Source organism: Peromyscus eremicus, chromosome 1 (assembly GCF_949786415.1).
Source record: "Peromyscus eremicus chromosome 1, PerEre_H2_v1, whole genome shotgun sequence".
NCBI classification, from domain to species: Eukaryota; Metazoa; Chordata; class Mammalia; order Rodentia; family Cricetidae; genus Peromyscus; species Peromyscus eremicus.
This window is the reverse complement of record NC_081416.1, coordinates 20,628,159-20,652,410: the sequence shown is the minus strand read 5'-3', so window position 1 is coordinate 20,652,410 and position 24,252 is coordinate 20,628,159. Positions and strand designations below refer to the sequence as shown.

The 24,252-nt window shown below is 42.5% G+C and overlaps 1 protein-coding gene across 2 annotated transcripts in view; it reads right to left on the bottom strand.

Annotated features, from left to right (window-relative positions):
- The window catches only part of Arhgap19 (Rho GTPase activating protein 19), a 45,452-nt gene that overhangs the window by 5,423 nt on the left and 15,777 nt on the right, over positions 1-24,252 (bottom strand). Inside the window, exons 2-11 of one of the 2 annotated variants that reach the window (XM_059258125.1) lie at positions 23,843-24,108; positions 21,050-21,130; positions 19,437-19,646; positions 15,781-16,007; positions 13,975-14,061; positions 10,762-10,827; positions 8,879-9,070; positions 6,550-6,648; positions 2,424-2,534; positions 1,566-1,644 (exon numbers count right to left, since the gene is read on the bottom strand). In XM_059258125.1, coding sequence (XP_059114108.1) covers positions 1,566-1,644; positions 2,424-2,534; positions 6,550-6,648; positions 8,879-9,070; positions 10,762-10,827; positions 13,975-14,061; positions 15,781-16,007; positions 19,437-19,646; positions 21,050-21,130; positions 23,843-24,108 — 1,418 coding nt within the window. The remainder of the gene's footprint in view (positions 1-1,565; positions 1,645-2,423; positions 2,535-6,549; positions 6,649-8,878; positions 9,071-10,761; positions 10,828-13,974; positions 14,062-15,780; positions 16,008-19,436; positions 19,647-21,049; positions 21,131-23,842; positions 24,109-24,252) is intronic. The other variant, XM_059258134.1, reaches the window with a different exon arrangement.

Here is a 24,252-nt window from a genome sequence, read left to right as displayed (position 1 = left end):
ATTCCTCATCCACCAAAACGGCATGCATGATCTGTGGGCTGCTACTCTCCTGAAGAAACTCCTTCCTTTCTTTCCAAAACAGAGTTGTCAAGATAAGAAATGATTTTCTGCTTCTCTTTAAAAATGAAAGTAACAAAAGGCACAATTGATACAAAATAGCATAGTCTTTAGAAAAATAACTCATGCTTTGATTTGTGGCCATTTAAAAAATATTTGAATATGAGTAACTCAAACCCTGAGCTTGCTTCAATAGCAGTTCTGTGCAAAAGAAAGGGAGGAAGAGAAGCGGGCTCGGGCACTCATCAAAGTGATGAGAAGAGCATACTACAGCCTAATTTCCTAGAAAAGAACAAGGCTTCATCACGACCACGACTCTGTTGTGATGGGCATGGGACCCAAGGCCTCACACGTGCTCTACCACTGAGCTTCATGGCCAACACACTTGTACTCTTTCTATTGCTCATATATCAAGTAGTAACTGAACTTCCAGAAATTCTCCTGAGTGCAGAGATTTCAACTGTGCAGGACCATGCCTGCCCACAGCAGCTTTTTAACAGAAGAACTCAGAACAGTGATCTTGGCATTAAAAAAATCCTCTCTCCCTGGTGCCCTCTTCTGGCTTGCAGGCATACATGCAAGCAGAACATTGTATACACAATAAATAAATAAATCTTTAAAAATAAAAAGATCCTCTCTCTCTTTGAGAAACCTTGTCTCAAAAAAAACCAAATAAATAAACAAACAAACAAACAGATAAATAGATAGATAGATAGATAGATAGATAGATAGATAGATAGATAGATAAATAAATAAATGATCCTCTCTGAAGTAAATAGCTTCAAAACCATGCTGACATGATTTCCAAGGTCCTTCTGCATCAGAAAAACTTCAGTGATGCCAGACAGTGGTGGCACACACCTTTAATCCCAGCACTCGGGAGGCAGGTGGATCTCTGAGTTAGAGGCCAGCCTGATCTACAGAGTGAGTTCCAGGATAGCCAAGGCTACACAGAGAAACTCTGTCTTAGAAAAAGAAAGAAGAGAAAAGAAGAGCAAAGCAAAGCAAAGCTTTGGTGACCAGGTCTGAAGTCTGCACAGAAGAGGAACGTGATTGAGTGGACTCTGGGCATGGCCATTCTCGGCCTCACACGGCTTTCGTACTTGTCCCACCTGCTTTAACACGTGCTCTTAAAACAGCTGATGGGAGCCGGGCGGTGTTGGCGCACGCCTTTAATCCCAGCACTCGGGAGGCAGAGCCAGGCGGATCTCTGTGAGTTCGAGGCCAGCCTGGGCTACCAAGTGAGTTCCAGGAAAGGCACAAAGCTACACAGAGAAACCCTGTCTCAAAAAACCAAAAAAATAAATAAATAAAACAAAACAGCTGATGTGTGGGTCTTGTCTGTGCAGTGGGTCAGTGCCTGAAGACAGTGCTAAACAGAATAACCATCCCAATTCCCTCTGACTACAAGTAGAGCACCTTGGACATTCCAACAAGAACCACTGCTGACCGAGGAGACACAGACAAGAAGGCATCCAGTAAGAACAGAGGACAATGACAGTGAGTACCTTTTCTCCCCTCTTTCTTCCCCTCAGACCATTTCAATCTGGTTGGTGTCATTGTGACAGTCGGAGAGCCAGAAAAAAACTGTAACGAGAAAAGTGTACAGAGGCTTAAACGGTCAAATGTCAGTGCTTCTTCACAGAGACCTAAGTTATACCTCTCCAATCTCTACTGGCTAATGTTAGCTTACTGAACAGCCTAGGCTACCTTGAAGGACTTAAATGCTAACCTGCCCTTGACATTCTGCTACGAACTAACTGACCCTTCAGCACTTGTTTACAGAGCCATTGTGCTGGATTGGCCATCTGTACTTGTAACCAGCTATGCTGGTTAGTTTTTTTTTTTAATCAACTTGACACAAGTGTCATCAGGGAGAGGGACCCTCAATTGAGATAATGCTCCATCAGACTGGCCTGTAGGCAAGCACATGGGGGCATTTTCTTGATTAATGATTAATGTAGAAGGGCACAGGCACTGGGGATGCCCCCCAGGCAGATAGCCTTGGGTTCTACAAAAAAAAAAGACAGAGAGAGACGCTTAGTGAGCCATGGAGAGCAAGCCAGTAAGCAGTGCTCCTCCATGGCCTCTGCTTCAGTTCCTGCAATGACTTCCCTCCATGATGGACGTAAGCTATAAGCTAAATAAACCCTTTTCTTCCTGAGTTTTGGTCAATGTTTATCACAGCAACAGAAAGGACATTAATACACATGATGTACCTTTCTTAAACTCAAAACAAATTAAATGATTTGGTGAAAACCTACAGAAAAGGCCCTGAGTACTGCTGACTGAGCCAGAGAATCACAGTAGAACAAGCGCCAGCCTATTAGCCTTCCACAGAGGACAGGGAAAGAACGTGTTCTTACCAAGCTCACATTTTCTTTGCTGACTCTCTTCAGTTCACCCATGGCCACAGACTCTGGAGTAGGGGACTTGTTTTTTTTTTCTGACATCATCTGATTGCCCAGGACTTTGCGCTGATTGGGAAATGGAAAATACTTTGTTCATTAGCATTTACTATTTTGTAGCTGTACTAGTCTTTAAAACTACAACTTCCTCAATGAAAACACTCAGCATCCTGATAACTTCTGCACAGACACAGGCTATATCATACAAAGAAGGGGAAGGCACATAGCAAACAAGAATTACTGTTTCTCTGGTGATTTAACCTACCTGATATTAGCTACTAGCAGTACATCTGTGAGCATGAAAGAAAGACCAGTCACTCTCAAGGGCTGGGCCTTTTTGGAGTTGAGGGGTTTGTGGAAGGTGTGTGCTCTCTGGCAGCTGCTAAGGGTCCCTTCCTCTCCCCACTAGGGAATCACAGACTGGGTCGACTCTAGGATTCTGCTTCTCTGTCCTCCTCACACATGACTAGTAAATGTGCAGAAATTGTCTAAGAATTCCTAATACAGCCACAAAAGGCTCCAGGCCTTCTCAGGGGGCCACATGACCATTGACACAAAGAGCAAGAATACAAGGTCTTCTCAACGGCCTGGAAGCTGATGTGACCTGCTGCGGCAGCTCATGGTAACAACTCTTAGAGGAGCCCCCATCTTCCCTGCAGAATAAGTCTGAATTCCAAAACAAGAATATTATCAAAACTAAAACAACAAAGAAAAACTATTCAACAGAACTAAAAAACTAAAGCATTAAAGTCTACATTATATCTATCGACAGGGGGTCCAGAATATCCTGATGTGATCAACTATTTATACGACATACTACTCCAGAGGAAAACCTTCCAAAGCAAGAGGTCAATGCAGGACCCACTGTCAGACACACTCTGTAAAACTGGGAGAAAAGCAAAATTCCACTAGTTTTAATTTTTTTTAAGATTTTATTTTATTTTTATTTGTGTGTGTGCACACATATGCGCATGTGAGTACAGGTGACTGCAGAGAGCAATCAGATCCACCGGAGCTGGTTTTGTGGGCAGGTGTAAGCTGCCCAAGATGGGTGCTGGGAACTGAGCTCTGGTCGTCTGGAAGAGCAGTGAGTACTCTTACCTGCTGAGCCATCTCTCCAGCTTCCAAAGTTTTAGATAGAAATCAAATAGCTTTTTTTTTTTGGATTTTTCCAGAAAAGGTTTCTCTGTGTAGTTTTGGTGCCTGTCCTGGATCTTGCTCTGTAGACCTGGCTGGCTCTGCCTCCCGAGTTCTAGGATTAAAGGCGTGCACCAACACTGCCCGGCCAAATAGCTGTTTTTTAAAAGGAACCAAATCGCTAAAACACACACACATACACACACACACAAATGCTAGAAAAATAAGGCCTGCAGACCCTCCCTTAGAAGGCAGGACTCACTGAAGATGCTGAACAGAGAACGGCAGGATCCATGAGACCAGCTGTAGAGCTTCCAGTGAATTTTCCAAAGGGCATTCTGGATTGGACCTACCATGTTTAAGGCCCCAGCACCCCTCACAAATAAAAAGAGTACTTAACCACTTCACTGCAGAGCTACTGAGCGAAATGTCTGTATCTTCTATCAGTTCAAAAATCTCTTCATTTATAATGAAAACATCTCACCCCTCTGTTTTATAAATTTGCTATTATAACCTCGGTGTTTGAAGCTGTTGTTAGCTTGGGATGTAGCACAATGGCAGAGTGCTTGCTCACAGGTATGAGGCCCTGGATTCAGCTGACAGCTGCCACCAAAAAAAGAAAAAATAATAATATTCTAAAATGTTTCATCCGATAACTTCTGAAGTTCAAGTACTCCCTTAGTAAAGAGGTAAGTAATAGCCAAACAGACAACACCACCTACATTTCAAACAATAACTACCAATACACCTCAAGCCAAAACACAAAATCACATCACTCCAGCTTCAATTACAGGAACACTTATATGTAGCCAGAGCTACACAGTGAGACCCTGTCTCAAAAAGAAAGAGAAAAGAACTTAACTTACAATCAAGTTTATGACCTTCTCCACTTAGTGGATATTTCAGTGGCATTACTCCAGTCACAGTGTCATAAAACACTGCCAGCTCACCCATCCCCACACTATCCCTCCTAAACAAAAGATAACGCCTCATTCCCTCCATACTTCAGGCCACCAGGAGTCACAAATCATTTCCTGTCTCCATGACTTTGACCACTTTAGTACCTCAAATAAGCAGAACTGTCCAACATTTGACCTTTGGTGACTGGTTTATATGACGCAGCATCACGTCCTCAGGGCCCACAGAGTGAGGAGTGCATCAGACTCTACATCCTTTCTGAGGATGAATAACCTGATATACAAATGACTCCCTGAGCCCCTGCTTTCAATTTGTTGGTATATACACAGAACTGAAATGGGTGGGTCATAAAGTAATCCTGGTGTTGATTTCTGAGAGACCGCCATACTGTTTCCCCAGCAGCTCTGCCGTTTTATATTCCTAGCAGTAGTGTACAGGGTCTTCATTTCCCTACATCCTCATCGACATTTGTAACTTTCTGTTTTGTCGACAGTAGTCATCCTAGTGAGTTCACTTTACATGCCCCTGATGATTATGATGATGAACACCTTTTCCTGTCTTTCTTGGTCACATGTGTGTCTTGAGACAAATGTCTATTCTGGTTATTTGCCTGTTTTTTGGTTTTTGGGTTTTGGGTTTTTTTTGGGTTTTTTTTGGGGGGGAGGGGGGGTTTGAGACAGGGTTTCTCTGTGTAGCTTTGGAGCCTGTCCTGGATCTCGCTCTGTAGCCCAGGCTGGCCTCAAACTCACAGAGATCTGCTTGCCTCTGCCTCCCGAGTGCCGCGATTGCAGGTGTGGGCCACCACCACCCGGGTATTTGCCTGTTTTAAAATGAGCTTGGATTTTCAGTAATTTTGAGCTATACAAGTTCCTTCTATTTCTGGATAGTGTCTCCTAACCAGATCCATGACTTTCAACTATTCTCTCCTGTCCCACAAATTGCCTTTTCACTGCACTGTGGATAGCAAAGGAAACTCTCCACAGCAAGTGTCATGTCCCAAAGGCCACTGGCCCCATCCATGAGGATGAAGAATGGATTCTAGACCTCTACAAAACACAAAAAGGATCAAAGTTAGGGCCGAGTGAAAGTGCAACTGCTGATGACTTCAGCATAAAGGGGAGAAAATGTAAAGGCACACATTTGTTAGAGAAAAAATGCAAGTTTTAGTCAAAAGGCTCTTGATATCTGTAGAATTACATACTTTAACAATATTGAAACAATTTTTAAAAGAAAAGTAGAACTAAGAACAGAGCTAATCCCTTTGGATCAGCCCGCCTTAGTCAGACATTGAAATGAGGAGCCTAGGACCATTAAATCACCTACTGCCATCTGATGGCAACATTCACTACCTGCACTCATGTTCAGCCATCTGCATACACAGCAGCAACAACACAGAAACAGACTTTCTAATAGTTCAAAAAACAAGATTTCTAATCATTTTGACACATTAAAAGAGACTAAAACAACAGTGAAATCATTAAGTTCACCAAAATTAAAGATATCAAAATTCACTGGGGTATTAGAAAATCCATTTGTCCAACAATTTCCCTAGTCCTCAGCTTGCTCACTTCCCCACACATGTAGCGAACCGCATAAAGAAGTGTGTAGTGTGCCTAGGCAGTGGTGGTGGTGCACACCTTTAATCCCAGCACTCGGGAGGCAGAGACAGGCCGATCTCTGTGAGTTCGAGGCCAGCCTGGTCTACAAAGCAAGTTCCAGAACAGCCAGAGTTAGACAGAGAAACCCTGTCTCAGGAAGAAAAAAAAAAGTGTGTAGTATGAAGCAGGAAGCAAGAGACTCCTATCCCCAGACACGGGGAAGAAGGGAAGGCTGCTGCTGCTTTCCCTACCGAGTTCCTTCCATTTGTGACACAGTAGAATGCTTTGGAAAAAAGCCTTTCCAAACTCGGTCCCTCACCAATTAACCTTGGTAGAACTCCACGGAATAGCATTAAGCTGTCTGTGCACAAGCAGAGAAGACACACGTGTCCTGAGAAGCGATGTGGACAGCAGCAGCGCAGCCGGCTCACCTTAATAAGCCCACTAAAGGAGCGTGAACGGGCTCTCTTCTGGACCCTGGGTGTGGAAGGCTCTCGCCCTGGTGTCTGAGTCAAAGACTGCTTATGGAACTACAAGAAAATACAGAGTACATTTGATTAATATTGTCCCATCAAGAAACAACAGTCTAAGGCAAGCAACAGCTGAGTGTAGATACCCAGAAAGCCAGAGTCTGTGTAGATGTAGAGAGTAGGTTGATAAGCAATCACAAAAGCACAAGTGACATTCACTATCCCTGTTTACAGACAGTAAACCAAGATCCAGAATGGTTATGAACTGCTCTAAGATCTGACAGTAAACCAGAATTAGTTTTGCATCAAGTACCTTGGAAATAGAAAGTTACTAGCACAACCCATGACAGCCCTCGGTTTAACAAATTGTATGCCAGGATTAATTTTTTTTTTTAAAGATTTATTTATTTATTTTGTATACAGCATGTATGACCAGAAGAAGGCACCGGATCTCATTACAGATGGTTGTGAGCCACCATGTGGTTGCTGGGAATTGAACTCAGGACCTCTGGAAGAGAAGCCAGTGCTCTTAACCTCTGAGCCATCTCTCCAGCCCCAGGATTAATTTTTTAAGGTAGAATCTCATGTAGCAGAGGCTGGCCTCAATTCTCTGTATGGCCAAAAACAACTTTTAGTTCCTAATCTCCCTGCCTCCATCTTCCAAGTCATGACATTATAAAGCTAGAAGGCTATACCCAGTTTATGAGGTGTCAGAGATCCAGGCCAGGGCCTCGTGAATATAGAGCAAACACTCTACCAAGTGAGCTACATTCCTAAACCAGAATGTTCCTAAGGTATTAAAGCTCTCTAACCATCCACCAGCAATACTGTGAAGGGAAAGAGACTAAATGCAAACTTTTAATGTTTTGTGTGGAGGCATCTCCAGGAGAAAAAGGGAAGACATAAGTTAGTAAGTTAGTGTATAGTCTTTAGCCAATGCTCTCATTTACTGATGTGTGTGTGTGTGTGTGTGTGTGTGTGTGTGTGTGTGTGTGTGTGTTTGGTTTTGTGACAGGGTCTCACTGTGTAGCTCTGGCTGTCCTAGAACTCACTATGTAGACCAGGCTACTGAACTCAGAGATCTGCTTGTCTCCACCTCCCTACTGCTGGGATTAGAGACATATGACACCACACTCAAATTCTGCAGTCCTAAACCATCTCTAAGGCCACAACAAAACACTTATAAAGGACTTTGTCAACTGCTGAGAACAGCTCAGTTTCCAACATTATCTGATACTTTTTTATATGTTGCCCTATGCTGGAGATGCCCAAAAAATAAATAAAGGCAACTTCACTCAAAGAAAGTACTAACTGAACAAGAAATTTAAAAAGCTGACTGCTGTACTTGGGTCTACAGTGTCCTCCAAAGCCAGGTCTGGGGTCAGGGGTGGAAGGTATCTATCCTATGGAAGGGCCTCCTGGGAAGTCTTGGTTCACTGGGGCCATGCCCTCAAAGAGTACTACAGCCCCTGACCATGAGATACACTGTTTTGCCCTTAACACATGCTGATGCCAAGATGTCAAACCTCCCACAGGCCCAACAGCAACAGGGCCACTCAGTTGTGGACAGAAACTTCCACAACTGTGCTCCAAGCGTTCCTCCTTCCTTTAGCGTGTTGATTATCCTGGGAGTTTGTACAGGAAGGGAAAACTGAATAAAATGCACTGACCTTGCCTATGCAGCTAAAATTCAAGAGGGACTGAGACGAATTTCCCAAGAAACTCCCAAGCAGTAAGGATTCATTCATACTATGCTTTGAGTCCTCAAAATGGCAAATGAAAGGCCTAATCTTACTTCCAAAACCCCAAAAGAAGCAAACTCAGACACCAGAATTCCTGTTCAATATACTTGAGCCTGCTTTATGGTGTTTCCTAACTGCAAACCATTCCATCAGGAAGAGCTACCCCTTCCGCTCTACCAGCCATTCTGCCCATCCTCTCCACCTTCACAAGTGTGACACAGGCATGTAACTATTACTGTTGTGCAAACCTGAAAGTTGAAATTCAGAAATTAAATTATTTACCTAGAAAACATAGAGCATTTCAATTCTGGACCATTGGAACTGTTGGTTCTCTCCAAGCAAACTTGGAGATGTTCTAAGCACAGTTAACTTCAGAAAGCCAAGCACTTGCACACCTCTCTTCAGGACAGGAGTGCATTGCGGTTCCATGGACCAGCCTGCTATTTTGGCTGGGCCAAAGCTTGTTCCCAGTGAGAGTGAAACCCAAGTGAGATCTCAGCTGCTCTCTGGGGATTCCCAGGGCCCACCCCACTCCCCCATCCTGGCACCTGTCTGATAAGCTGCTTCTTCTTTGCTGAGTCTGGCATGTTATGAACATGCTGGAAGAGTTCTTTCAGGGCCTCTTCTGTATGCTGCTGGGTCTCCTCCTGTTGAGAACAAGAATCGAACCTGTTCCGTTTCTGAGATCTTGCCAGCTGGAAGGACATGCCATGCCAAGAGGTTGTCAGATCAAGATCATCCTACAGAAAAATTTATAAAAAAGCAAATTAATACATCCTCAATACTCTTACATAACTTTCTGTTAATAGCATCATATATTTCTCAAAGCTCATTTGCTCATATGCTGCTGGCTAACTTTTATTGTCAACTTGACACAACCAACAGTCACTGGAAAGAGGGAACCTCCACTGAGGAATTGCCTTAATCAGACTGGCCTGTGGCCATATCTGTCAGAGATTGTCCTGACGAACGTGGGAGGGGGAGGGCCCAGCCCACTGTAGGTGGCACCATCTCTAGGCAGGTGAGCCTTGACTATCCAAGAAAGCTAGCTAAGCATGAGCCAGTGAGTGAGCCAGCAAGCAGCATTCAGGGTTTCCACTTCTGTTTAAGCTACTGCCCTGAGTTCTCTCAGTGATGTGACCTGGAAGTGGAAGATGAAATTAACCCTTTTCTACTCTAAGCTGCCTTGGTCATAGTGTTTATCACGGCAACAGAAAGCAATCTAGAATACCATCTTTTTTCTCTCCCTTTTTATTGAGAGAGAGAGAGAGAGAGAGAGAGAGAGAGAGAGAGAGAGAGAGAGAGAGAGAGAGAGAGAGTATGTGTGTGGCTCCCATGAAGGCCAGAAGAGGATGTCAATTTCCCCCAGAGCTGGAGTTACAGATGGCTGCAAGTCACACAACATGGATGCTGGGGACCAAAGTACAGTCCTCTACAAGAGCAGCAAGTGATCAAATCTTTTAACTATTTGACAGTTTAACCACATCAATGAACTTGAATAAGAATGAATTATATAGGAGTGGATATAGGCTGCATATCTGGCCTCTATTGGCACCCATGCACATACCCATACACATGAGTAAAAATTAAAGGCTGGGCATGGTAGAGTCAGAGGCAGGCAGATCTCTTTGAGTTCAATGCCAGTCTGTTCTATATAGCCAGTCTCAAGATAGTCAGGGCTACACAGAGAGACCCTGGACTCAAACCAAGATCCAAGACCCAACATTACCACCACCACCACCACCACCACCACACACACACACACACACACACACACACACACACACACACAAATAAATAAATAAATAAATAAATAAATAAATAAATAAATAAATAAAAAATTAGGACTGGAGATATGGCTTAGTAGTTTAAAACACTGGCTGCTCTTTCTGAAGACCTAGATTTGATTCCCAGGACACATATGGCAGTTCACAGTCACTTGTAACTCAAGTTCCAGAGGATCCAACACCACCTTCTGACTTCTACAGGCTACTGCACACAAGTGGTAAACTTATACACACATAAAATAAAATAAATATTTTAATTAAATTAAAATTTTAAAAAAGAATTATATAATACTGGACCTCTGTTACTATAATGTATTTGATATTTACAGGTTGCTTAGATCATAGGCTATAAAAATACAATGCATCTTATGAAAAACTTTAACCTAAGATCTGTCATGACACTAATGTAGAGTATATCATCCACCAATGAGGACCTCTGAAAGCAAACAAGCAAGCATATTATACATAGGGGCATTTTAATTCCACAACTTTCTTCTTAGTCTCTGTCCCTGCTAAAACGAATGATTATGTAAGTTTGAGCTGTAACATTAAAAACAATGGCTTAATGATGATGTTACATTTTGTTTTAAAACTTCACTAATCTTAGTCCTTCCCTTGTTTGAAGACCAGTTTCCTGTTCTTACCTTTGACACTGGGGTTCTGGAGCCCAGATAGTACAATCTGGCACATTCCCGAATATAAGCAGGAGCCTGAGTAGGACATAAAAGAAAACCAGGGCTCAGTGGCTAATAGGACTACAATTCTTTCAGGCCACAGAAAGAGAATCATAACATTATCTAACGGACAGATTACTGTGGAAAGCCAAACACTTGCCAAAATACCATATTTGACCAAATAGGCACCTCAACAGATCTAATGGGAAACTAGAAAAATACCACTGTAGTTGCCGATGTTTTAAAAAACCAATACAGCCGGGCGGTGGTGGCTCACGCCTTTAATCCCAGCACTCGGGAGGCAGAGCCAGGCAGATCTCTGTGAGTTCGAGGCCAGCCTGGGCTACCAAGTGAGTTCCAGGAGAGGCACAAAGCTACACAGAGAAACCCTGTCTCGAAAATAAATAAATAAATAAATAAATAAATAAATAAATAAATAAAAATAAAAAACCAATACAGCATGTGGCACTCACGTGAGCCAACATACAAATACAGACCATTCCCAGTGTTTCTCTCTGCCTCCCGCTTGCAGATCAAGATGGGAGCTCTCAGCAGCTCCTGCTGCCATGCCTTTGCTCTGCCGTCATAGGCTCTAACTGTCTAAAACCATACGCCTAAATTAAATGCTTTCTTTTCTAAGTTGCCTTGGTTAGCTGTGCTTGGTGGTGCACACCTTTAATCCCAGTATTTGGGAGGCAGAGGCAGGTGGATCTCTGTGAGTTGGAGGCCAGCCTGGTCTACATAATGAGTTCCAAGACAGCCAGAGCTACATAGAGAGACTCTGTCTCTAAAAAAAACAAACAAATAAAACAAACAACAACAAAAAAAAAAATCAAAAAGTTGTCTTAGCCATTGTGTCTTGTCAGCAACAGAACAAAAGTAACGATGACATATGAAAAAATGTTCCATATCACCCATCTCTACAGACATCAGAACTACAGTGAGACCCATCCCACATCCACTAGGACAACAACAATCAGAAAATAATATCAGGAAAAACAGGGTTGTTAAGGACATGGATCCTACTCTGCTATTAGGAGAAATGGAAAACAGTGTGGCAGTTTCTCAAAAACACTTAAAAAGTATTACCATACGATCTAGGAAATACACCAAAAAGAATAAAGGCAGAAGCCAAGCAGTGGTGGCACACGCTCAGGAGGCAAAGGCAGGCAGATCTCTGAGAAACCTCAAAAAACCAAAACAAAAAATAAAAAGAATAAAGGCAAGACTTTAAGAAATGTTTAACCATCCATGTTCACAGCAGCATTACTCACAACAGCTTAACCATAGAAGCAATCTAAATGTTTATTCATATATGAATAGATTAGCAGGACATGAATATATACACATGGAATACTATATAGCCTTAAGAAAGGAAAAGCTGTCACATGCTACTCTGTGGATAAATTTGAAGACATTATGCTGAGTAAGTCAGTCAGTCATAAAAAGACAAAAACTAAAAATATTAAAAAAAAGATCTACCATATGACCCAACTATCTCACTCCTGGACATGCACACCCAGAGAACTCCATATCCTCATACAACAGCTGCACCCCATGTTGACTGCTGCTTTAATCACCATAGCAAAGAATTGGAATTGATCTAGTTGTCTATCAACAGATGAATGGATAGTGAAAATTTGATATATACAAAAAAATAGACTACTACTTAGCTTTAAAGAAAAACGAGGTTAAAAATTGGCAGGAAAATGGATGGACTTAGAATGTATAATATTAAGCAAAGTCACACTCAGAAATAAAGCACATGTACTCTCATATGCAGAGTCTAGGCGTATACAATATATGTATATGTAAACAAGTGCGTATGTGGATGCAGTATAACATGAACAAAAGGGAAGAAGGCTAACAGTGAGTGAGGAAGGCCTGAACACAGGTGGTAGACATGAGTTATGGAAGAGGATGTAAACGAATTGTTTTTTTAGTTCTAACTCTGTCATGGATTGTTGGTTTGGGTGGTGGATAAGTGCATAAAATATAATCAATCCTGAGAGTGAAAAAATGAAACATGAAGCTTCACAGATTCCATTTCAAGTACCAATTCTAACTGTAAATAAGTTCATTAAGTTGTATAGACTTTGGGTTAATTTTGGTGTGTGACATCTTTATTTGCAAACTTTTTTTTTTTTTTTTTTTTTTTTTTTGGTTTTTCGAGACAGGGTTTCTCTGTGTAGCTTTGCGCCTTTTCCTGGAACTCACTTGGTAGCCCAGGCTGGCCTCGAACTCACAGAGATCCGCCTGGCTCTGCCTCCCGAGTGCTGGGATTAAAGGCGTGCGCCACCACCGCCCAGCGGCAAACTTTTTTTATTGTTGTTGTTTTAGTTTGGTTTGGTTTGTTTTTTTTTTTTTTTTTTTTTTTTGAGACAGGGTTTCTCTATGTAGCCCTGGATGTCCTGGAACTCACTCTGTAGACCAGGCTGGCCTCAAACTCAGAGATCTACCTGCTCTGGCTCCTGAGTGCTGGGATTAAAAGTCTGTGCCACCACGCCTGGCTTGCAAGAGTTTTTTTAATAATAAAGTTTACTTTAAATAAAAGAAAAGAGGGGACTAGAACTAGGTGGTGCTCTTGGATATTCTCATCCTCTCCAGAGGACAAAAGATTCCCTATCAAGGAGGTACACTCTAATGACCAAGATGTGCCTGCAGGGCCATTCCTAAATTCTTAGCAACAGCAGTGGGTCAGGGCTGCAATCTAAAAAGGTCCTTTCTCCAGGACAGCTAGGATCCTCTCCCTGAAGCAGGGGGCCTTTAGGAAACTCAAGACACTGCAGCTCAGCTGTTCAGCAGAAAACCAAAGTAGAGGACTTCCCTTTCAAATATTAGCACATGTGGCGTTTGTGTAACAGACTAAATCCATGAAATCTACACACGACATACACATTTCTTGAGAAACTTATCCCCAGAAACACTGCCTGCTTGGGCCGCAAGAGACAGTATGGCATGAAAAGGGGCTGCCAAACCACAACCTTGGTTTTTGTGGTAGGTAGGCAAGGTCACACTTGGCAACCACCAGCTAGCCAGAGCACAGAGAAGCCTTGGCTCCCATTTCTAGCCCTCCCACCACCCATTATGCTTTACAATCCCAAACAACGCCTCTCCTCCAGGATCCTACTCTGTCCCCATCTTCCCTGTCCTGTTACTAGCCAAATGCCATCCCTTACCTACCTTAAAAAGTTTCTGGGAGTGTTTGATCATAAAAGCCATCCCAGTATTTAATTTTGTGATATTCTCCTGAAGGTCATTAGCAGTGACCTAGACAGTGGAAAGAGATGGGGAAAAAAAGGACATTAAGAACTGGGAAGTGTTCAACAGTACTTCGTCACTTTGGGTTAGCAAGTTTCCACTTGAAATGACATAATAGCACAGATGTGTGTCCCTAAAGTGACCAGGAAATCCTTAAGCTTTCTTCATTTCCTACTTCTGCTCACAGACATCTAAGCAGAAAATCTAACCTAGGATTCAAAACACACACAGCAGAAAAGCCAGTCTGTACTGGCCATCCAAGACACTGGCTCTGCAGAGATTGAGGCTTTCATCCAGAGAACCGTCTACTAACACTACTAGAGCTGACATCTCTCTACAATACAGTCAAACTGCCATTGACCCCTTCTCTTGTTTCTCTTGCCTCCTTAAGCATTTCAGCATCTCTATATGCCATGCCTTCATCCTTGTTATTTCATCTGTTTGCTCTTCCCAAGGCCTCACACACGCTTCCTTTTATAACCACAGCTTGTTTCTTTCCAACAGCACTGAAGGTTTTATCTCAGTCGATTGTTTGGGAGAGGTCAAGCTCAGGCTATAGCACATACTCTGACGATAGGCTTCAAGCCTAACCCTCTAGAACTTGGTTAGCTAATTCAAAAGCCTTCACCATGAGACTTGAGCTCCTTGATGTAGATAACTGTCGGTGTATCTGCTTCCCATTAACCCACCCCTGGCTTTTCAGAGCAGTTCATTAATTTTGACTTGTTACTTACTGAGATAAAATATTACATATAACCTCTCTCCTTAACTTTCCTTTCCTTATTTCTTCGTTTGTTTGTTTCGTTGGTTGGTTGGTTGGTTTTGGCTTTTCAAGACAGGGTTTCTCTGTGTAATAGCTCTGGCTGTCCTGGAACTTGCTTTATAGACCAGGCTTGCCTCAAACATGCAGAGATCCACCCACCTCTGCCTCCTGAGTGCTGGGATTACAGGCATGTACCACCACTGCCCAGCTCCTTATTTCTTATACTCTCAAAAACCTCCCCCTGGTCACTATAACAATCTGTTCTATTGTCTTTCTAACAACTCACGAGGTAACTGATAACAGCTACTCCCTGCCCACTGGACATAGAAAGTATAAAGAAACAGGTAACAGATCTGGGCTGTAGTTTCCAACCCAGATAAACTACTCATAATCTCATCTCCTATCAAAGCCTGTGTTGTGAAGAGGTGGGAACCTGAGCTTCATGTGTTCAGGTCAAACATTTGTTTAACAGACTATTTGAAAATGTAAGGCAGTAATGAGGCCATGACCCCAGTAAGAAGCACACTTAGTTTTATGAAAGGAAACTGAATATATGGAGTAAAACCATAGGAACAGGCTAGACTACATTGTCACATGATCACACTACTCTATTCTAAACCTTTAGAAATCAATTTGTATTAATCCTTCAATCATTAGAAATCAACCTGATTTACACAGGAACATTCCTATTAAGATGGGACTCACACTGTCTAGACAAAACAAATATTCTAGCTTCTTTAGCAGCTAGAATGTTCCAGAAAGAAGTAGCCATGCAGGGTCACTGGAGACTGACGTATCAGTGAGGTTACAAAAACCAGGCCCCTCAGCTTTAATGACTCCTAAGCTCCTAACCTCATAAATATGAAGGCTGGACCTTGGATCCTTGATAACCTCACCATGTACAACCACAGGAGGGGCCCAGCCTGAGAAAGCCAACCCCTGAAGATCTTCCCCTCAATACTAACATTTTTGGGCCACAGGACATGGGGTGCAAACATAAGGGCAAGGTTGTGGGCAGACATCTTATTCTTGTCTTGCTTCTTCGCTGTTTGATACAGGAGATCAAGCAGTAACTTCAGCAAGTTCCGATTGGCTGGAGGGAGGATGAGGAAAAGCAGTTGCAGGGCCTCAATCTGCCGCTCCTTGTCTGGTATGCTGGTCTTATTTCCTTTATCATCAAACTGCATCAAATCTTAAAAAATAATAATGAAAAGGAAGGAATAAGGCAAAGAAAAGTCAATGCTACTTATTATTGATTATTATTTTCCACTCAGTCCCACCAAATAAAGAGAAGGAATAGCCGGGCGGTGGTGGCGCATGCCTTTAATCCCAGCACTCGGGAGGCAGAGCCAGGTGGATCTCTGTGAGTTCGAGGCCAGCCTGGGCTACCAAGTGAGTTCCAGGAAAGGCGCAAAACTACACAGAGAAACCCTGCCTCGAAAAACCAGAAAAAAAAAAAAAAAAAGAGAAGGAATAAAAGAATCAATCATAAAGGAAATTCAAAACTGCTAATACCTTAGGAAGGTCCTAGATTCAAATATCAACACTGTAAAAATAAAATGAAATGAAATAGGCAATGGGTTTTGCAAAGTACTTCCTGTGTGACTATGAACATGTTAGCAGGCATAGCATGAGCCCCGGCACAAGAAAGAAAATGCAAAACACAACAAATACTATGTCAATCTAATTCAATAACTAAAGGCAATCCAATTTTAAGATGTGGGAAAGAGTTAAGTAGGTTAAGTGTGGTGACGTACACCTGTGTGCCTAGCACTCAGGAGGCTGAGAGGCAGCCTGAGACATATAGTGGCACCTTATCTCAAAGAAATAACAAAAACAAGCAAAAAGCAAAAAACACTGAATAGATATTCCTTCCAAGAAAATAACACACACAAGCCAGGCATGATGACACACACCTATAGTTCTAGCTACTTAGGAGACTGAGGTAGAAGGATTGCGAGTGTGACATAATTTAGCAATGCATGGTCAATGTAAAGAAAAGCGGGAAAGGAAGAGAAAGGATAGAAGGGAGACGTCATACGAGGGGTCAGAAAGCCTGAGCATGCTTGAATCGTCTATCAGGAAAACCACAAGATACTACTTTACACCTACTAGGATGAGCTGAACAAAAGTACTGACAATACAAATACTGGAACACAAGCATTACCTTCTACTGCAGGTGGGAGTGTTAAATGGTGTAATCACTTTGGGTCTTTTTTAAATCTATATGGGTCTTCTGCCTGCATGTAAGTCTGTGCACCATGTTTGTGCACTGCCCACTTAGGCCAGAAGAGGGCATCAGATCCCCTGGAACTGGAGTTACAGATAGAGATTGTTGTGAGCCACCAAGCGGATGCTGGGAGTCAAACCAGGGTCCTCTGAAGAGCAGCCAGTACTCTTAACCACTGAACCATCTCTCCAGCCCTAGTGTAAACACTTTGGAAAACATCTGGGCAGTGCCTCAAAAAGTTAATTACAATTATGTCCCAGCACTACTCAAAAGAATTAAAATCAGCCGGGCGGTGGTGGCGCACGCCTTTAATCCCAGCACTCGGGAGGCAGAGCCAGGCGGATCTCAGTGAGTTCGAGGCCAGCCTGGGCTACCAAGTGAGTTCCAGGAAAGGCGCAAAGCTACACAGAGAAACCCTGTCTCGAAAAAAAAAAAAAAAGAAAAAAAAAAAAAAAAAGAATTAAAATCAAGTCCACACGCACCTCTGACAATGTCAGCCCTTCTCCTCTTCCCTAGTCGGACAGGTTATGGCTAAAGGGTAAGTCAGAGGGAATCATACACAGGATGACTCCTCTCCAACTGTGCCACACCTTCCCATGTTCTCAAGAGCATTGAGTCACCAGGCAGCACAGTAGAGGATGTCAGATACTGTACCAAATGAGGAGCTTAGCGGGAAGGCAAATAAAGCAAATACTCTACATGTTAACACATAAAATACCATTTATACTTTCTCATCTTTTTCATTCTTTGTTTGCTTAGGTTTGTTGTTGTTGTTGTTGTTGTTGTTGTTTTTGTTGTTTCAAGACACGGTTTCTCTGTGTAGCTTTGGAGCCTGTCCTGGAACTCGCTCTGTAGACCAGGCTGTCCTCGAACTCACAGAGATCCACCTGCCTCTGCCTCCCAAGTGCTGGAATTAAAGGTGTGCACCACCACTGCCAGCCTCTAATCTTTTTCAAGGATCTAAAACTTTATTTCTCTGAAATGTAACTGTAAAATTCCATGCATATTAGTAACTTATCATCATTTGTACTATTAAAATCACCAGTGAATGTGACTTTAAAAACCTCAGCTAAAGAGCTGGAGAGATGGCTCAGAGGTTAAGAGCATTTGACTCACAGAGGGGGTAGTAAGAAAGAGAGGGAGGAAAGGAAGGAGAGAGGGAGGCAGAGAAGGTGAAGGGTGGAGGAAAAGGGGGTGGGAAGAGAGAAAGGAAATACCATGGGTGGAAAACTAAGCATGGATTTTGACACTGTGTGCACTTAGAGCCTACTGTAGCATAATAGCTGTGCAATTTAAGAATGAATTCCCTACCACATAGACACAAAGAATGAGAAAACTAAGAGCTAAGAATAGAACAGTCTCCAAGATACACTAAGTGAAAAAGCAAACACAGAACAATGGGTATAATATTCTGCCTTTACATAAACAGAGGGAAAAAAGGATACATACACACACACACACACACACACACACACACACACACACACACACACAGTGTACAAAACACCTCTGGAAAGCTACATTAGACATCACAGCCCTGGTTGCCTCTGGGAAGAACAGGTGCTGGGAATAGGGTAGGAGAGAAGCTTTTTTATCATGACCATTGAGTATTATTTGCCTGCTCAATAAGCAAATAATAATGCTTTTAAAAGAAGAGCTTGCAGAGTCAGAGATGACCTCAACTTAGGCATGGAAATACCTGCAAAAACTCCAAACCAAGGCAAAAGCACAGAACCAGCAACCACCTGAGAGGTATAAACCCAGTGAAACACCCAACCCTATGGGAGGCACACCTTTATCGAGCAATTGAAATGTTCCAAGTGTGGTGGTAGGCTACATCTGAGATACAAAAATCAACAAGAAATTTATTTATCAAAAACATTTAAGGGGATTTAGAGATGACTCAGAGGTTAAGAGCACTTGTTGCTCTTGCAGACAAAAACACCCATACATATAAAATAAAAATAAATAAATCTTTTAAGAAAATATTTTTTCAAAGGAAAACATTTAAAGTCTGTGAGATATCTCAAAAGGTAAAGAAGCTTGCTGCCAAGCCTGATGACCTGAGATTAGTCCTCAAGACCCACATGGTAGAAGAGAACTGATTCCCAAAAACTGTCTTCTGACCTCCACATACATACCAGGTCGTTGCACATGAACACACAAAATAATTGTAATTTTCTAAAAATGTTTCAAAGGGAGAAGGATGAAGAGGAAGAAGACAGTAACTGATCAAACCAAACTTAACTAGCCAAGAGTTGTAAGTACATTAGGATCATGAAGTCTGAGCCAGTATCAGCACCACAGTGAGTAATAAGCAATAGGAGCTCACAAAGGACTTCACTAAACTGAAAAAAATATTTCCATCTCTTTCTTACTTCTTATACTCACCTGCAATTTTGAGGTGTACATGGAAATGTTTATGGGTAAGCAGGGGCTCTGGTAACTCTCCTAGAAACATCTTCAGTAGCGTGGCAACATCATTTGAGTGAAACTCTCCTGAATCCAAGTCAATATCGGTTCCATTATTGAGAGCATCCCTCAAAAGCTGCTGTCGGACACTGTTGCCTGGTACTCTGAACAAGCCTTCTACTCGCAAGTCTGCTTAGCATGGACAGCCAAAAGAGAACAGAGGAGAATCATGGTTAATGTACATAGTATAAACATGGCTTCCCTTTAAAGACCTTCCACAGCACCCTTTATAAAGGAGGTTTTGCCAATATTTCTAGGGAAGCTTAAAACCTTTTTGGCCCCCCTGAGCACCTAGAGATGACTCAAACTGAAAGGTGGTCCTGCAAAGGTCATTCATCCTCCTGAGGTACCACTGGATACCAAATTTAACAAAATCAATAGGCAAAAAAAAAAAAGCTTGAAAAACAAATCTCAAGACCTTTATCCTTGTTCCTCACAGACTCTCAAGGATCTGAGTTCATCTATGGGCGTTTGTGGTTCCTATAAACTGTTTCCTTCAGCCAAGAATAAACCTAGACTCTCTGCATTATTGTGTGACTCTAACAGATCACTCTGCAGCTAAGAGACTCCCAAAAGCTTAGGTCACTCCAAATGAGCTGCTCCCATCCAACTAGGCTCTAAACTCACATAAGGAGATCTCAAAAGACAGATAGACAGACACATTGTTTGATCTGGAAGAAGCTTGTCCATGTTTCCATCTTTGAGTATTCCCCCCATTTCAGGGCCAGGCAGGTGACAATAAAGGAATGAATGGGACCCACAACAAACTGCACAACACATCCCTGTGCTCCAGCAGGTCACGTCCACAAAGCAGCTGGGCTGAAGGAAGCCAAGGATTCTCATCACACAAACAAGCTGAAAACCTGGATTCTCTCCATCTTAAAACCCTGATGGCTGGTTATGTTTTTAATCTACCTTTTGCCAAAATAAAAAAAAAATGTAAAAACTTTTTAAAAACCCACAGATCCTGATGCCTCCAACCCTTTCAAGACGTGAGTCCACAATCTCTGTTGTGCTCCTCCTGCACAGTCTCACACCCAGTAAGTCAGAAAGGCACATCTGGTTGGTATTTAAATGTATCAAGTCATATAAAAAGCTCCACATTTTACAAGTTCTTGACTGTGCTGAGCTCTTAGATGGCATACACACACAACCCACAGGACTACTAAAAACTAAATGAGAATTAACTGAAGAGTGTATGCTAATCACAGAACTCTGAAAATGGAAGTATGATGCTTTCTTGAAAAATGTCCTAATTCTTTAGGAATAAGGAATTCTTCCAGAATTGTCTAATAGGTAATTATGATTTCATAGACATTATCTAATTTATCTACATCTTTGAAAGCAAAGCAAATCAATAATGGACATGAAATTCAAAGGGAAATATATTTTTAAAATCTACCACCTGAAAATCAGTGGTTCATTTCTTTGTTGATGGGTAGTTGGCATTTACTAACTCATCAGCCAACTCTCAATGGAAAACTGGCAATTCTTCATTAAACACTGAATACTGAAGCTTTGAGTAGTCTTACTTTTGTGCAGATATTCAATCAGTTGGTATATCTGGGCAATGCCTTCCTCTGTCAGTGGAGATCCAAATACCACTCCTTTTTCTGAAAAAAACATATCATAGGACAGGGCTGTATCACATAAAGAGTACAAGGCCATCAATGTAATGATTCTTTCTACGCATATTTATTTGGTCAGGGGCGGGGGCATGACAAACATGTGGTGTTCAGAGGACAACTTATGAAAGATGGTTCTTCCCTTCCACCATGTGGGTCCTGGGGCTCAAACTCAGGTCAGCAGACTGGCAGTGGATGGATGTCTTTATCTGCTGAGCCTTCTCACCAGTTCATGATTTTAAAAGCATTCAAGCATTCTACTTTCATTAAATGTTTTCACAAGATTGGTAAACAAAAAGTTAAAAAAAAAAAAAATTTAGACTAAAAACTAGAAATACACCAAAAAATGCTGTCAGCTCTGGGTCCAATTCCCAGCACTCACATGGCAGCTCACTTCTGACTGTGACTCCAGTTCCAGGGGATCCAATACCTTCACACAGACATACATGCAGGCAAAACACCAATGCACTTTAAAAATACATAAATCCTTAAAAAGAAAAAAAAGAAATAGTGCTCTACACTTCCTAAGTGGCTTTGAGGCCTGCTCCACAGGAGGGAATTCATACCTGGTACTATAAGCCTGGTCAAAAGCCCATGGCTGAGCCGGGCGGTGGTGGCGCACGCCTTTAATCCCAGCACTCGGAGGCAGAGCCAGGCGGATCTTTGTGAGTTCGAGGTCAGCCTGGTCTACAGAGTGAGTTCCAGGAAAGGCGCAAAGCTACACAGAGAAACCCTGTCTCGAAAAACTAAAAAAAAAAAAAAAGCCCATGGCTGGGGAGGCCCACTGGGCCTTCAGGAGCAACCTACTACTACTGTTTTGCTAAATTGTCAAGCTGTCAAACTGACTTGAAATGTTTATGCTACAGATGTGAGCTGCTCTCAACTTCAGTCAGAAAACCTTCTTTTCCAAGAGGGCATCAGTTAATGTAGACTCATAATGGTCACAGTGCCTCAAATAGCTGATTGTGTATTCAACCCTAAATGGAACATCAATATCAACATTCTCCCCAAAAAGAGACAAGACAGAAAAAAAAAAAAAAGTAGGAGCTGGGGATGGAGATGAACAAGGTGAAATGCTCTCTTCTGAACATGAAACAGCCATTACACTTAAGACCTGACAGCAACTGTGATTATCTGCAAAAGACCTGCACAAGATTAAGCCAATCAACATTACAGGCCCCACCCCAGCTGAGGAGCTATTTCAGTTGATGGCTGCTGGGGCAGCCATTTTTCTCTGGGTGTGCAGCCACTGGTAAATTCCTCATGTTCCCATACCTGTGTGTATGCAGGCAGCACAACTTATACTCTGTGGGTTATTTTAAAAAGGAAAAAAAGCCAAGCAGTGGTGGTGCATGCCTTTAACCCTAGAACTCAGAGGGCAGAGGAAGGCAGATCTCTTGAGTTCCAGGCCACTCTGGTCTACAGAGTAAGTTGCAGGACAGCCAGAGCTGCACAGAGAAACTCTATGGGGGAGGGGGGGTGGCACACACTTTTCATTTCAACACTGAGGAACAGAGGCAGGTAGACCTCTGGTGAGTTCAAAGCTACCTTAGTCTACATAGCATGTTCCAGGCTAGCCAGGGCTACATAAGAGATACTATCTAAAAATAAACAAACTGAAAGAAAGGAAGAACGGGAATATGAAGCTCAGATGGGGACATACTCGGGAGAGTCCAGGGGAAGTCAAAAGGAAGGAGGCAACAGCATCAAAATACAACTGCATACACGTATGCCTAATATGGATGTAGCCATGAGTTCATCTTCAGTAGAACAAAAAAAATTGTTCAGGCTTCCTTGACTGTACTCTCTTGCTATGTAACTTTATTTTCTCTAGTATCATTTTAACTGACCAGAGCAGTGCATTCCTGCAGTCTCAGCTACTCTAAAGGCTAAGGCAGGATGATCACTTGAGCCTAGTGAGACCAGCCTAAACAACAGAGTGAGATACCAACTCAGAGAGAGGGAGAGAGAGAGGAGAAAGGAAGGAAGGACAGAAGGTCACCTGAAAAACATTAGTTTAGTACAATATTCATAGGGCATGAAAATTAAGATGCCCTTGATAACTACCTAAACTAACCATATCCTCTCTCAGGTACTGAATATATTTTCTATCTTCTCTCCTCTCCCCTCCTCCCTTTTCTTCACCTCCACTTCCCTTCTCTCCTCTCCTCCTTCCTCTCATCTTCCTCTTTCTCTGACAGCATTTCACAAATGTGCCCAAGTTCCCTCAAACTTCAGATACTCTTGCCTCAGCCATCCAAATGCTGGGATTACAAGATCTGCATCACCATGCAGGTTTAAGTATTTCTTCATCTAGACAGTTTCATAATTTTTATCATTACTGTTTAAAGTTCTACTAATGAAAATGAGGGTAAAAGACCAAAAACTGCTTTAGGATAATTACAACTTCCCAGTGAGGGTACAGATGTTAAGGGGATAAAGCACAGTCCTGGAAGCCCACTTCAGCAAGTTAAGAATACTGTCACTCTTGCAGAGGACCTGGCATGGCAGCTCACAACTGCCTGTAACTCCCTTCCAGGGTATCTGACGCCATCTTCTGGCTGCCATGGGCACTGCATATACCTGGCACAAACAAGCAGGCACAAAACAGATAGCATACATTTAAAATACATTTTTTTAAAAAGAGAGTAAAGCCCAATCAGCAGCTAAGACTGTGCCCGTCACAGACACAAGACCTACCCTTCCGCTTGAGAGACATTAGAGACCTGAAGAACCCTGCGGCTGGGCCAGCCCCGCCAGGCAGCTTCAGGTCCACTTCCCCCATCAGCTGAGCCAGCTCAGTTCCAGGCAAATCAATAAGTCTCGTGATGTTGCTGACCACCAACTCGGTAAACACCTCCGGTTTCTCATGTCGGAGTTTCTCCACAAAAAAGTCAGGATTGAAGATAACAGGCTGACCTCGAAGGGGGGAATCATTGCAAATGACAAAATTGCAGATGGCATCACTGGAAGAAAAAAAAAGTTGAACAGAAGGCTCTTTGGAGGAATTGCTTTTGTGTTTCTTACTTCCTACCCCAAGGGTTCTGCAGTTCCTGAGTCTACACACAGCTGAGGGTTCCTAACAGGCTGCTTCCTCTAACAGAAGCCGC